General features: G+C 37.4%; 1 protein-coding gene across 1 annotated transcript in view; it reads left to right on the top strand.

The window, feature by feature from the left end:
• Positions 1–16,924, top strand: part of LOC121374371 — a 129,877-nt gene that overhangs the window by 19,543 nt on the left and 93,410 nt on the right. The window contains exons 13-19 of the mRNA XM_041501473.1: positions 674–952; positions 2,273–2,476; positions 6,372–6,483; positions 8,042–8,155; positions 8,621–8,709; positions 10,653–10,862; positions 11,617–11,773. Of these exons, the coding sequence (XP_041357407.1) occupies positions 674–952; positions 2,273–2,476; positions 6,372–6,483; positions 8,042–8,155; positions 8,621–8,709; positions 10,653–10,862; positions 11,617–11,773 (1,165 nt within the window). The remainder of the gene's footprint in view (positions 1–673; positions 953–2,272; positions 2,477–6,371; positions 6,484–8,041; positions 8,156–8,620; positions 8,710–10,652; positions 10,863–11,616; positions 11,774–16,924) is intronic.

A 16,924-nucleotide genomic window follows, 5' to 3' on the forward strand; every position in this document is an offset into this window, starting at 1 on the left:
TATCTTAGGGATCTCAGGAATCTTAAGAGGTATTAGATGTTTTAGAGATCTCAGGAATCTTAGAGATATAAGGTATGTTAGAGATCTAAGGAATCTTAGAGGTGTGAGGTATCTTAGAGATCTCAGGAATTTAAGAAATGTGAGGTATCTTAGAGATCTCAGGACTCATAGAGATGTGAGGTATCTTAGGGATCTCGGGAATCTTAGAGATATTAGATATTTTAAAGATCTCAGGAATCTTAGAGATGTGAGGTATCTTAGGGATCTCAGGAATCTTAGAGATGTGAGGTATCTTAGAGATCTAAGGAATCTTAGAGATGTAAGGTATCTTAGGGATCTCAGGAATTTAGAGGTATTAGATATTTTAGAGATCTCAGTAATCTTAGAGATGTGAGCTATCTTAGTAATCTCAGGAATCTTAGAGATGTGAGGTATCTTAGAGATATTAGATATTTTAGGGATCTCAGGAATCTTAGAGATGTGAGGTATCTTAGAGATATTAGATATTTTAGAGATCTCAGGAATCTTAGAGATGTGAGGTATCTTAGGGATCTCAGGAATTTAGAGGTATTAGATATTTTAGAGATCTCAGGAATCTTAGAGATGTGAGGTATCTTAGGGATCTCAGGTATCTTAGAGATGTGAGGTATTTTAGAGATATTAGATATTTTAGGGATCTCAGGAATCTTAGAGATGTGAGGTATCTTAGAGATATTAGATATTTTAGAGATCTCAGGAATCTTAGAGATGTGAGGTATCTTAGAGATCTCAGGAATCTTAGAGATGTGAGGTATCTTAGAGATGTGAGGTATCTTAGGGATCTCAGGAATCTTAGAGATGTGAGGTATCTTAGAGATGTTAGATATTTTAGGGATCTCAGGAATCTTAGAGATGTGAGGTATCTTAGAGATATTAGATATTTTAGAGATCTCAGGAATCTTAGAGATGTGAGGTATCTTAGGGATCTCAGGAATTTAGAGGTATTAGATATTTTAGAGATCTCAGGAATTTTAGAGCTGTGAGGTATCTTAGGGATCTCAGGAATTTAGAGGTATTAGATATTTTAGGGATATCAGGAATCTTAGAGATGTGAGGTATCTTAGGGATCTCAGGAATCTTAGAGATGTGAGGTATCTTAGAGATATTAGATATTTTAGAGTTCTCAGGAATCTTAGAGATGTGAGGTATCTTAGGGATCTCAGGAATTTACAGGTATTAGATATTTTAGAGATCTCAGGAATTTTAGAGCTGTGAGGTATCTTAGAGATCTAAGGAATCTTAGAGATATTAGATATTTTAGGGATCTCAGGAATCTTAGAGATGTGAGGTATCTTAGAGATCTCAGGAATTTAAGTAATGTGAGGTATCTTAGAGATCTCAGGAATCATAAATATGTGAGGTATCTTAGGGATCTCAGGAATCTTAGAGATATTTTAGAGATCTCAGGAATCTTAGAGATCTGAGGTATCTTAGGGATCTCAGGAATCTTAGGGATGTGAGATATCTTAGGGATCTCAGGAATTTAGAGGTATTAGATATTTTAGGGATCTCAGGAATCTTAGAGATGTGAGGTATCTTAGGGATCTCAGGAATCTTAGAGATGTGAGGTATCTTAGAGATATTAGATATTTTAGAGATCTCAGGAATCTTAGAGATGTGAGGTATCTTAGGGATCTCAGGAATCTTAGAGATGTGAGATATCTTAGAGATATTATATATTTTAGGGATCTCAGGAATCTTAGAGGTGTGAGGTATCTTAGATATTTCAGGAAGTTAAGAAATGTGAGGTATTTTAGGGATCTTAGGAATCTTAGAGATGTCAGGTAGCTTATGGATCTCAGGAATCTTAGAGATGTGAGGTATGTTAGAGATCTCAGGAATCTTAGAGATGTTAGGTAACTTAGGGATTTCAGGAATATTAGAGATGTTAGTTATCTTAGAGATTTCAGGAATATTAGGATTTGAAACTTTTTAATGGATATATTCGTGGACCATTTCAGTTTTTATTGTATCATTGTATGGAAATTAAGTTACTTTTGCAAATAAAACATTTCTTTTCTGTTTAATCCACAACACAATTATCACAATTTCAGACTGCCTCAGGCTACTCAAAGTGGTGACAAATAATATGACATATGTACCTAATTATTCCTCTTCTACATAATTTCGATCATCAGGTACCACACTTGATAATAGCATGGCATATAAACAGTATATGGAAATGTTTATTTGTTTGTTTTTCTTTAATTTCAATGTATATTTTGTGTTGCAGGAGTTGTTCTCGCTCCGAGAGAGTGATTGGTTGCCACGTGTCACGTCAGCCGATGAGTCGGACAAACTGCTACTTTGAGATGGAGTGTCTGTCACGGGAGGGAACGCTGAATATCGGCATCGTCATGGGGATCATTCATGATGTCCTCTTCTCCGACAGACACCCTATGGAGTCAAACGAGAAGTCTGGAGGAGCCGTTGAAGGGTTTGTCTCCTACCATTCTCCTACCATTCATAACAGAGACACTCACCCTAGTTATTGGGCAGTGTAAAGTATGTTTGGCAATTAAAGTTGTTTTACTGTTGTTTTTTTCCCCATTACTTGCAATGTTTGGCTTAAATTATAAATTTGTACTTGCAACTTTTTACTTAAAGGCAAACGCCACAAATATTTCTACCACTCAGAATGTGCTAATTTTCCACCTATTTATTCTACAAGCATACTAGAACACATATCTGCAAAAAAAAGGGATGTCATTGGGCTAGATTGTTTTTTTACACATCTTGCACATCGTGTCATTTTCTCCTATTTTGTGAACAAATACCTTAAAATTGAAATTTGCCTTAATCTATACCCAATAAATAGTTTTCAAATTGAAATACATGTCAAATTTAAAGTATATGTGTGCATTATAGAAATTATTTTGGTAAAACATAATATCTATTAACGTTTGTATGTTCTTGACAAAACTGCGGAGTTATTTCAATATATTTAAACTATAATTTCATATTTTAATAGCACATTTTGGCTTATATTTTTTTTACCACTCAAAAATTCCCACAAATCTTGTATAAAGACTACTAGCATGTCTGCTTACTAAAAATTAAATAAAAAAGATAGGACAGCTGCCTATTTAAAAAAATATTTCAAAATATATATCCCTATCCCTAACTATTTTTTTTAACGTTGTGTAATGCAAAATGCAATAACACTGTCTTGTCTAACTATCAACATTTCTAACAATAATAAAATGTTTATAACTCTACAAATAGACCAAAAAGCATCTTATAACACACATGTATGTCATGCGCAGAACCAAGGGGCATGTTGGGGGTGTTCAGTCACCCCACCGCCCGAAACATTCATGTATAGCACATATATACAATGCATTTATTGGAATTTAGTGGGGGAACATCCTTTATCTTGCTCAGCTTGATATTTTTGTGGAAGATTACGTTAGTATTCTTTTGAATACTGTAAGTGCCCTTTTTAAATGTTGCACCCCTCCCTGAAAAAATCATGCATCTGCCCCTGTATGTAATTGTATTTATTTGATTTGGGCCAATATTACATAATACTAAGTAGCCATCTGTTACACTCGCAACTAGGATCCATTTCTAAGATCTGTTGACCATGTCAATGTCTCCAGTTAGCAAGTTTAGGATAGAAGTAACTTTTTGCACCGTTGTTTTGATTTCGTACACAATAAATAATAATTATAATATATATATATTAACGTAATCTCATTTGAAATTAATATTCTGTAAATTTTTAATCTTTTTTAAGCGTACAATTTTCTTCTTACACAATCAGGTGCATTAGTAATTTTCAAACAAAATATTTTCAGTAGCAATTTTGTATTGGAATTCCCCCGGCATTTTGAAGATGGAAATCATGCATCCAGTTTATTGTTATTGTAAGGAGATACAAAGTGACGTCATTGTATTACTGACATCATTCCATTTCAACAAGCTACCGGAGTATCGTCTCATATATGCACGGCAGTTGTGCGCGTAAACAACACCCGAATATGCCTTTAAGTCATCACATATTGTTACTTGTAATATAGTCCGGTTTAGGAAATAGTACATGATAATTTTGTTTTACAAAATTCTGATATGCCTTTTGAAATCTTTCTTTGATGATTACAAGTAAGTTGAACTCTGTAGTATTTAAATAAGCCATTGGTTTGAAATTACTTGTTATATTTAGTATTAACTGATAACAGCTGTATACTACCACTTGTACAACTGCAACATGAGGGGGTGATCTGGCATGAGGGTGACTATCTGAACATTTTTATGGTTGACCTATGCTGATTTTTAAAAAGATAGTTGTCAAGGGTCAGTACTCCCTAAAATTAATAGTTAAATGATCCTTTCGATATTGTTGTATTTTTCACAATATATTCTGACATAGAAATTATATTGAACTGCATGGAGTAATAAATGGTGGCATGCAACCTTAAATTATCAATTTTGACAAATCTAGCATGTTTCTGGTTGTCACGTACTAGCAACTATGAAGAACAACATAATTCAGGATATAAACAATAATTTTAATTTACAATAATCTCATAAATATTCACAAATATAACACACCATACCCTTTCATACCACCCATCGATTTCATATTTAACACAATCATTCATTCCCGCATCCCATTCACACCAAATTCACAACAATAGTTTACAATATTATGTCGTCACATAATATTGCATAATAGTCCACCAACAAACTATCAATGAATCACACAAGTTGCAAAGTCATGTTATTACACAAGTAACCAGTTCTCCGTCCACGGAGCACCTAGTATCTACTTAGATACACCAAACACCAAATTCACCACCTCTCTCAGCTCTCCATCGCATCATCTCTTACGAACTAAGAGACCCCTCAACATCACGAAAGACAGCCCTGACCCCGTGACGCACCTCTTGTTATAACTTCCACCACACCTGGGGCACATCTCACGTAGCATAAAAACTACAACAAAAGATTATTGAAATCACCACATTGTACCACATCCATATTTAACCACATACCCGGTACTAGTTCACATACATACATACATACATGTATTACACGCTCATAAACTAGTTCAGTTATTAATACATTCAATTAATAATCCATTCCTTTCTTCGTTTACACAAACTCATAATATGCATACAATGTTTAAATATGTAAAGATCCACAAACCAACATTTATCTCATACCACATATTTTACAAGCTTTAACATTTAAGCTTAATGTAAAACATATACACATGATTCTACTCACGCTCTTATACCAGCTTTTAATGTACACCCACATATCTCATTCCAATATATTTTTCCAAACGTCTCTACCAAAGAATGTGTTACCAGTGACCAGTACACTACACCACACTGCTTTTATTCACCAAAATTACTCACACCCAAGCTCCCAAAGCATGCACCACACAGTATTTCATACCCACACTCTACAGTCATTCTCAACAACTACAAGCCAAGCTACAGCTCTATTGTTCTATTGCATTAATAGTAACGCACAAGGCTGTCAATAATTATACACCAAGCTATTTCTGACTTCTAATGCTACATTGCCTCAGCTACATAAAACATACTGACAAAGTGAACAGTGACAATGTAGCTCAATACAAAAAATAATAATAATAATTTACAAAATACATTTGACTTGTGACACTAGTTGTCGTCTTGTTTGTAGTGGCTCAGATTAATTTGATTCAAACTGAAAAAGGTGCACACTTAGAAACTAGTGTCTTGCTGCTTGAAGTGGTTACTGATTGAAACACTGACTATGCTTGAAAAAATATATACTAGTCTATTTTTTCCCCTTTTGCTTCCTTCTTTCAATACAATAAAATGACATTTCCTTTCAACTTCACTTGACCTCAAACTGATGGCATTTTCCCTTTACTAAACAAGCACTGCGATGGCTTAGATTATATGACAATATGTCTGGACCGGAACAGGAAGCACTGAACACACTGAAAGGTTTTAAGCCATGCCATTGGTTGTTGTGATGTTTTGACCAGTTTACTAACATGGAGGATGCCATTAGTTTGAGGTCCGGTTAAGTAATCATAAAAAGAGTAAATGATCCAAGTTTTCTGTTTTGTTTATAAATTGCAGTACTAACAGATCCACAGAAAGGGATTCACTGTAGATTAAAGCTAACTAACATATCTGATGGGGAGTTTTCAATATCTTTTTGTCTTTATTCCATTGTGTAAACAATTTTTTTTTAGTAGCCCAGAGCACAAAATGTACAATGTCATGGTTGAGTTGGGGGTATCTGACATTATTACTGTACATTCTTGGCAATAAAGGTTCATTTTGGAAATATTTTTTTTTTTTAATTAATTATTTTTATTTCAGGTTTGAATTTCATGCGGGTGATGTTATAGGATTTGGAATAGAAGGAAAGTGGGAGTCAGAGTATGTGCCCCTGGACAGCTGCTCATTCTATTATACCAGAAATGGATCGAGGGTTTGTAATAAACAATGTTTTTATAATGGTATACACTGTGCAAAATTTGATATTGTTTATTTTTTTGTTATGTTCCAAAACAAAAACAACCCATAAATTGGTAATGAAAGTATTAAATGAAATGTTAGCTTAAATGTACTGTAATTAACTAGACAAATGGCCAATATAGCTGAGGTATGTGCCCAGGGCAGTGTGCTTGAACTTTAATTGGATATAAGCATGAAAATCAAGTAGGAATAAAATTAACTAAAATGAAATAATTGTCTAATTTTTATATTGTTTAAAATGAAAATATTCACACTTGTCAAAAGAACTAAAGAATGGTGACATGGTTATATATTTATGTTTGTGCATGTTATGATATTTATTACTTTCTATCATATCAAGAAACTGTCTACTGCTTAATTGTTTAGAGCTGGTCAAATGGGTTTAACGGGTGGGACCTAGCCCAGTGGTAAAGTGCTTGCTGGATGTGCGGTTGGTCTAGGATCAATCCTCGTCAGTGGTCCCACTGGGCTATTTCTTGTCCCATCTAATGCTCCACAACTGGTGTAACAAAGGCTGCGGTATGTACTAACTTGCTTGTGGGATGCTGCATATAAAAGATTCCTTGCTATTAATTGGAAAGAGTAGTCGAAGTTTGACAACAGTGGGTTTCCTATCTCATTATCTATGTGGTCCTTGACCATAATATAACCTTTCTTAATATTTGTTGAGTATGTTGTTAAATAAAACATTCCTTCCTTCATGTCGCTAAATGTACAGATAGTATAAATCTGGTAACACATTAAATAAAATCCTGGCCATCTGCTGCCTCTATAATTATATTTTATTCTTAATTATTAATTCTTAATTATTAAAAGATCTCTTGCTGCTAATGAGTAGCCTGTGTGGCGACAGGGTGTTTCTTATCTCACTTTCTGCATCCGTGTTTCAAATATCACATGCTGCATGCTGGTGTATGGTTATTAGTTCCCTGCTGGTCCAACCGGAGGGGACTGTAGGTTTCATCTTCATCCTTCTATATGTCCGTCTGTCCGTCCATCTGTCTGTCCGTCTGACCCACATATAGTTTTCCAGATGGGTTTTTTCACACTGCTTTGAGATATTAAGCTGACATTTTGTGTATAGCTTTATCATGTACTGTTACAGATCACGTTTGACTTTCATGGCAGTTTACTCATTTGTGACAGTTATGGCCCTTGGACTGGCCTTTTGTTTTTGTAATGCCTCAAGATATTGATCTGAAATTTTGTGTGTGGCTTTATCATGTTCTGTTACAGATCAAGTTGAACTTTCGTGGTGCTAGTTAACTTAGGAGATACAGACATTTGTTTTCTGGACCTTTTTTGCAATGATTTGAGATATTGAGCTGAAAATTTGTGCATAGCTTTATCATGTACAGTTACAGATCGAGTTTGACTTTCATGACGATTTACCCATTTTTGACAGAGTTATGGCCCTTGATACAAAAATTTGTTGGACCCGGTAGGGGACATGTATTGCTTTAGCAGTACTCTCAGAATGCTTGTTAAACATTGTTTCCTGTCTGTAACAGTGTGTGGACAAGACTTTGAAGGAGAAGCCTCACAGTGGAATGTATCCCCTCATATCAGTGCTCGGGAAGGACATCGGTGAAATCCGACTCAAGAACTACGCTGCACCGCCTGAGGTATGTAGTCAAACCTGCCTTTACAGACACATAAATATTGTTGCAGGGTATCTAATATACAACAAATTATGTAAATAATGTTGCATTCATTAGAAGTTGTGAATATCATATTTATCAATTTACAAATTGTGAAGATTTTTCAGTTGGAGAAATAACACATGAACACAACTGGGGTAGGTTTTCTGTCTCAGTCTTTACAACTCATAGGAAAAATGGCGGAACAAACACAAATCATTTGTGCAATTATGAATTGGGATGTGTATGAATGGAGTGACTGTGCAGATTGTCTATAAGTCACCTGAACACTCTCCACTTGGTGAAATTATATATGCATTGACTGCTACATAACTGCAATTATACTAGCAAAATCATAAAACTTGGTAACAGATTTGGTAACAGATTAAAACAGTCTTAATATTATTTTTATCTGCCTATTTAAATAATGAAAACCACTTTCATCCTCAGTCATTGCAGAAAACGTGGGAGAAGGAAAAACTCTACATGGAGCCTGGCTTTTGTCACTGTATGCTCTGGGACGAAGATGGTGTTATCACGTAATGTAGCTTTTATATTGTCCACATTGCAGCCTGGCTTTTGTACTGTATGCACCTGGGACGAAGGTGGTGTTATCACGTAATGTAGCTTTTATATTGTCCACATTGCAGCCTGGCTTTTGTACTGTATGCACCTGGGACAAAGGTGGTGTTATCACGTAATGTAGCTTTTATATTGTCCACATTGCAGCCTGGCTTTTGTACTGTATGCACCTGGGACGAAGGTGGTGTTATCACGTAATGTAGCTTTTATATTGTCCACATTGCAGCCTGGCTTTTGTACTGTATGCACCTGGGACGAAGGTGGTGTTATCACGTAATGTAGCTTTTATATTGTCCACATTGCAGCCTGGCTTTTGTACTGTATGCACCTGGGACGAAGGTGGTGTTATCACGTAATGTAGCTTTTATATTGTCCACATTGCAGCCTGGCTTTTGTACTGTATGCACCTGGGACAAAGGTGGTGTTATCACGTAATGTAGCTTTTATATTGTCCACATTGCAGCCTGGCTTGGTGCTTATAAAACTTAGTCTGGACTCAAGACTAATATAGTCAAAGACAGTACTGTCGTGACAACGCCATACAAATTGTATGCATGTGATGTCATTAGAGATAGAGTCTGGACTTTAAAACTTTTATAAGCATTGGCCCTGGGCTCTGTTCCATGAAGCAATCTTAGCACTAAGATCACCTTAAGTGCAAAGGTAGTTAGGTACTTAAGATAATCTTAGCGCTAAGATCGCCTTGTCAAATGGGGCCCAAGACTTTATTTTACGAAGTGATCTTAGCACTAAGATTACCTTAGGTGCATCTGGTAGTTATGCATTTAAGGTGATTTAAGTGCTAAGGTTGGTTAGTTGAATGGGACCCTGTACAGTAATGTTCCACAAGGGGCTTTTGTTAAATTCAGGGAATTTGTTTATGTTTTTTTATTATCCTGCTGCTCCCTTTCCTTTCTTTCATGAATTCCTTCTCATTTCTTGTTAGTCTGACAGCTCCTACAATAACTGTCTTTTAACTGGTTTTGCTGTCCACCTCCACATCCCAGTCCTTGTCTCTCCAACTGTGATATGTACTTTACTTTTGTGTCCATCTGTGCTATACATTCCATTTCTCATCAGCTTTTGTTATGGGCTTAGTCAGACCACTTTGGTTGGAATCAGTAAATTTTAGTACGGGTTATAAGGAGTGGGTGACATTATGTTTTCCAAAGATGCAATAATGAAATAGTAAATTGTTTTAACACATACCACCATATAAACTTTACAAGCTAGTAGTAGTAATGTGCCTTCTTTTTAGTATGATTAAAAGATAATCTCATACACATGCATGTTGATTAGTTGATGTTGCCTTGGAAACAAGGTACAGTGAAACCTGTCTCAACCGGACCCTGGACAAACCGGAATCCTGTCTAAACTGGCTAAGTTTCATGGTCCCGAATTTTCTCAATTCTAAAACATGACTGTCTAAACACTGGATAAATATTAGGTTCCCAGCGTGATCCGGTTTAGGCGGGTTTCACTGTTCATTGTGATAATTTTACTGTGTTATATAAAGTTCAGTTCAGTTTAACTTATTTTTGTGCTTGTATCCAAGTAAGGTTCAAGTATGCTGTTCTGGACACACACCTCAGCTGTCTGGACGGCTGGGTTAGACGTTGTTCCAGGGATGTTAACCAGGCTCCATATTCATAAACGAACTTAAGTCAATGCATAATACTTACCTAAGTGTGTACTTAAAGTAAGTAAATAAGTATCATGCATTGACTTACAAATGTTTATGAATAATTAAGGAGCCAGAAACTCTCAATGTAAGAGTCCAGCCCTCTGCCAACTGAGCTTACAGGGAAATTGCCAACAGCAACTGCAATTAGGAGCATTTAATACCAACAGTAGGCCAACTGTATAATGCAGTTTTGTAAAGTTGTTTAATATGTTTCAGGTATGCTGACTACTACAAGAACATTGGAGATGTCGGCCTCTTTGTGAGCAGACACGCCATTACAAAGGCCAACAACTCTTGCACCATTGAAATCCTTGACACAGGTGACAAAGGGACGATCTCCCTTGGTGTTGGGCCAGAAGATTACAAAATTAAGAAGCAGCCCGGATGGTTGCACCCATCTGTTGGTTTCCATGGAGATGATGGATCGTAAGTGATTTACATTTTCTTTATAATCTCACTACTGCCCTTCTTGTCTCTCAAGCCATCCTGAACTTAGTACATAATTTATCCAAAATACTGAATTTTATTAAAAATTTTAACTGTATCTATCTGTGATATTTATCATATTTGCATAGCTCTTTAAACTGTGTTTTAATCTAGCTTGAATTTTTATATTGATTTGGTAATCACTGTTTATATATTTATCTTTTTTTGACACCCAATAGCCATTTTTATGCTGGGGTGTTGTTAAGCATTCATTCATTTAATCATTCATTCATTCATTCATTCATTCATTCATTCATTCATTCATTCATTCAGACCATGACAGGTAGTGTTTCTCATCTGACCTCTTCAGCAATTGTTCAGTAATTATTTCAGGCAATGATAAACGGCTCCTTGTGTCACCAACCACCACCAATCGTTTTGTTTGAATATTGGTGCTTTTTAATTAATTAATTCTAATTAAGACACAGAATATTTACATTTGTAGTATATACGGTGAGATGGTGATGAAAAATATCACTGCATATTTTTAAAAAGAAAAAAAAATCATGTTAAAATAAATCCAATTTTGAGATAGAAGAAAGAGGAAAATTAAGAACAAGAACAAACATCCCTAATGACATCTTGCAAAAGTTTATTTTTCATGTGTTGCGTTTTATATGCGGAATGGTTTTTCAAGCTTGCAATACGAAGGACATCACATTTCAGTAACTTGCTTGCTCTGTTTTTGTGGTAGCATCTTCCTGAACAATACTGGGGAGTACACCAAATTAAAAGTGAGTTCGCCATGGAACAAAGGAGATGTGATAAAAGTCTTGGTAACTGGGTTCAGCAGTAACATGGTGGGCGACGACGAGAAGATAACAGTAACGTTTTACAGAAACAACAAACAGGCAAGTATTCTCAATTTGTCTTCTTGTCTTTCAGGGTTCGCGATGCATTCTGAAAAAATCTGGAAGTATGTTAAAAAATAGTTTTATCCTGAAAAGTCCTTAAGCCCCCTAGAAAAATAATTTATGGCCCTGGAAAGTCCTGGAATTATTTATTATATCCAGACTTATTTTCAAATGATTCTCAAAAGAAACAATAAATCCAGGAAATATGTTCTGGAATATAGTCCAAAAGATTGGGAATTTTTTTCTGGGAGGTGCTTAAAAAGCCCAGGGAAATGACAGCTGGTAAAGTGTATGAACCAAGCAACAGTATCATGACGTCATTCTCTAACTACTTTTCAACTACTGAAATATGAGAACAGCAGCAATCATAAGATGTTTAATTAATATAAATTGTTAATGTAGATAAATTCTTTTTTAGGCAGAATTTGCTTACAAATGTCAAATGATAAAAGTAGAAACAATACATGTATATGACATTGTGCTTTTGAATCTTTAACAAGTTGATCAATCTATTTTCCTAAGTCAATTCTACCTTTGTTGATTATTAAGCAATTATGGTTATTAGATAATAGATTCAAACCAGAGTAATATAATTATTGATAACAACATACAGTGAGAGGACTGATATGACATACAGCGAGAGGACTGATACACCATACAGTGAGAGGACTGATACACCATCCAATGATAGGACTGATACAACACACACTGAGAGGACTGATACACCATACAGTGAGAGGACTGATACACCATACAATGATAGGACTGATACAACACACACTGAGAGGACTGATACACCATACAGTGAGAGGACTGATACACCATACAATGATAGGACTGATACAACACACACTGAGAGGACTGATACAACACAAAATGAGAGGACTGATACACCATACAATGATAGGACTGATACAACACACACTGAGAGGACTGATACAACACAAAATGAGAGGACTGATACAACACACACTGAGAGGACTGATACAACACACTGAGAGGACTGATACAACATACATTGAGAGGACTGATACGACATACAGTGAGAGGACTGATACACCATACAATGATAGGACTGATACAACACACACTGAGAGGACTGATACAACACAAAATGAGAGGACTGATACACCATACAATGATAGGACTGATACAACACACACTGAGAGGACTGATACAACACAAAATGAGAGGACTGATACACCATACAATGATAGGACTGATACAACACACACTGAGAGGACTGATACAACACAAAATGAGAGGACTGATACAACACACACTGAGAGGACTGATACAACACACTGAGAGGACTGATACAACATACATTGAGAGGACTGATACGACATACAGTGAGAGGACTGATACACCATACAATGATAGGACTGATACAACACACACTGAGAGGACTGATAAAACACAAAATGAGAGGACTGATACAACACACACTGAGAGGACTGATACAACACACTGAGAGGACTGATACAACATACATTGAGAGGACTGATACAACACACACTGAGAGGACTGATACAACACACACTGAGAGGACTGATACAACACACACTGAGAGGACTGATACAACACACACTGAGAGGACTGATACAACACACACTGAGAGGAATGATACAACACACTACTGATACAACACACACTGATAGGACTGATACAACACACTGAGAGGACTGATACAACATACACTGATAGGACTGATACAACACATTAAGAGGACTGATACAACATACACTGATAGGACTAATACAACATACACTGATAGGACTGATACAACACACACTGATAGGACTGATACAACACACACTGATAGGACTGATACAACACACTGATAGGACTGATACACCATACACTGATAGGACTGATACAACACACTGAGAGGACTGATACAACACACACTGATAGGACTGATACAACACATTGAGAGGACTGATACAACATAGACTGATAGGACTGATACAATACACTGAGAGGACTGATACAACACACACTGATAGGACTGATACAACACATTGAGAGGACTGATACACCATACACTGATAGGACTGATACAACACACACTGAGATGACTGATACAACACACACTGAGAGGACTGATACAACACACTGAGAGGACTGATACAACACACACTGAGAGAACTGATACAACACACTGAGAGGACTGATACAACATACATTGAGAGGACCGATACAACACACACTGAGAGGACTGATACAACACACACTGAGATGACTGATACAACACACTGAGAGGACTGATACAACATGCACTGAGAGGACTGATACAACACACTGAGAGGACTGATACAACACACACTGAGAGGACTGATACAACACACTAAGACGACTGATACAACATACATTGAGAGAACTGATACAACATTGATAGAACTGATACAGCATACACTGAGAGGACTGATACAGCATACACTGAGAGGACTGATACAACATACACTGATAGGACTGATACAACATACACTGAGAGGACTGATACACCATACACTGAGAGGACTGATACAACACACACTGAGAGGACTGATACACCATACACTGAGAGGACTGATACAGCATACATTGATACACTAAGAGGACTGATACACCACACACTGAAAGGACTGATACACCATACACTGAGAGGACTGATACAACATACACTGAGAGGACTGATACACCACACACTGAGAGGACTGATATAACATACACTGAGATGACTGATGCACCATACACTGAGAGGACTGATACACTGAGAGGACTGATACACCACACACTGAGAGGACTGATATAACATACACTGAGAGGACTGATGCACCATACACTGAGAGGACTGATACACTGAGAGGACTGATACACCACACACTGAGAGGACTGATACACCACACACTGAGAGGACTGATACAACATACACTGAGAGGACTGACACACCATACACTGAGAGGACTGATACAACATACACCCAGAGGACTGATACAATATACACCGAGAGGACTGATGCAACACACACCGAGAGGACTGATACAACACACACTGAGAGGACTGATACGGCACACACTGAGAGGACTGATACAACATACACTGAGAGGACTGATACACCATACACTGAGAGGACTGATACACCATACACTGAGAGGACTGATACAACACACACTGATAGGACTGATACGGCACACACTGAGAGGACTAATACAACATACACTGATAGGACTGATACAACACACACTGATAGGACTGATACAACACACACTGATAGGACTGATACAACACACTGATAGGACTGATACACCATACACTGATAGGACTGATACAACACACTGAGAGGAATGATACAACACACACTGATAGGACTGATACAACACACACTGATAGGACTGATACAACACACTGATAGGACTGATACACCATACACTGATAGGACTGATACAACACACTGAGAGGAATGATACAACACACACTGATAGGACTGATACAACACATTGAGAGGACTGATACAACATAGACTGATAGGACTGATACAACACACTGAGAGGACTGATACACCATACACTGATAGGACTGATACAACACACTGAGAGGAATGATACAACACACACTGATAGGACTGATACAACACATTGAGAGGACTGATACAACATAGACTGATAGGACTGATACAACACACTGAGAGGACTGATACAACACACACTGATAGGACTGATACAACACATTGAGAGGACTGATACACCATACACTGATAGGACTGATACAACACACACTGAGAGGACTGATACAACACACACAGATAGGACTGATACAACATACACTGAGAGGACTGATACAACACACACTGAGAGGACTGATACAACACACTGAGAGGACTGATACAACACACACTGAGAGAACTGATACAACACACTGAGAGGACTGATACAACATACATTGAGAGGACCGATACAACACACACTGAGAGGACTGATACAACACACACTGAGATGACTGATACAACACACTGAGAGGACTGATACAACATGCACTGAGAGGACTGATACAACACACACTGAGAGGACTGATACAACACACACTGAGAGGACTGATACAACACACTAAGAGGACTGATACAACATACATTGAGAGAACTGATACAACATTGATAGAACTAATACAGCATACACTGAGAGGACTGATACAGCATACACTGAGAGGACTGATACAACATACACTGATAGGACTGATACAACATACACTGAGAGGACTGATACACCATACACTGAGAGGACTGATACAACACACACTGAGAGGACTGATACAACACACACTGAGAGGACTGATACACCATACACTGAGAGGACTGATACAGCATACATTGATACACTAAGAGGACTGATACACCACACACTGAAAGGACTGATACACCATACACTGAGAGGACTGATACAACATACACTGAGAGGACTGATACAACATACACTGAGAGGACTGATACACCGATATAACATACACTGAGAGGACTGATGCACCATACACTGAGATGACTGATACACTGAGAGGACTGATACACCACACACTGAGAGGACTGATACACCACACTGAGAGGACTGATACAACATACACTGAGAGGACTGACACACCATACACTGAGAGGACTGATACAACATACACCCAGAGGACTGATACAATATACACCGAGAGGACTGATGCAACATACACCGAGAGGACTGATACAACATACACCGAGAGGACTGATACAACATACACTGAGAGGACTGATACAACACACACTGAGAGGACTGATACGGCACACACTGAGAGGACTGATACAACATACACTGAGAGGACTGATACACCATACACTGAGAGGACTGATACACCATACACTGAGAGGACTGATACAACATACACTGAGAGGACTGATACAACACACACTGATAGGACTGATACAACACACACTGAGAGGACTAATACAACACACACTGAGAGGACTGATACAACACACACTGATAGGACTGATACGGCACACACTGAGAGGACTGATACAACATACACCCAGAGGACTGATACAACATAGACTGAGAGGACTGATACAACACACACTGATAGGACTGATACGGCACACACTGAGAGGACTGATACAACATACACTGAGAGGACTGATACAACATACAC

This window comes from Gigantopelta aegis, chromosome 6, assembly GCF_016097555.1.
Source record: "Gigantopelta aegis isolate Gae_Host chromosome 6, Gae_host_genome, whole genome shotgun sequence".
Lineage (NCBI taxonomy): Eukaryota > Metazoa > Mollusca > Gastropoda > Neomphalida > Peltospiridae > Gigantopelta > Gigantopelta aegis.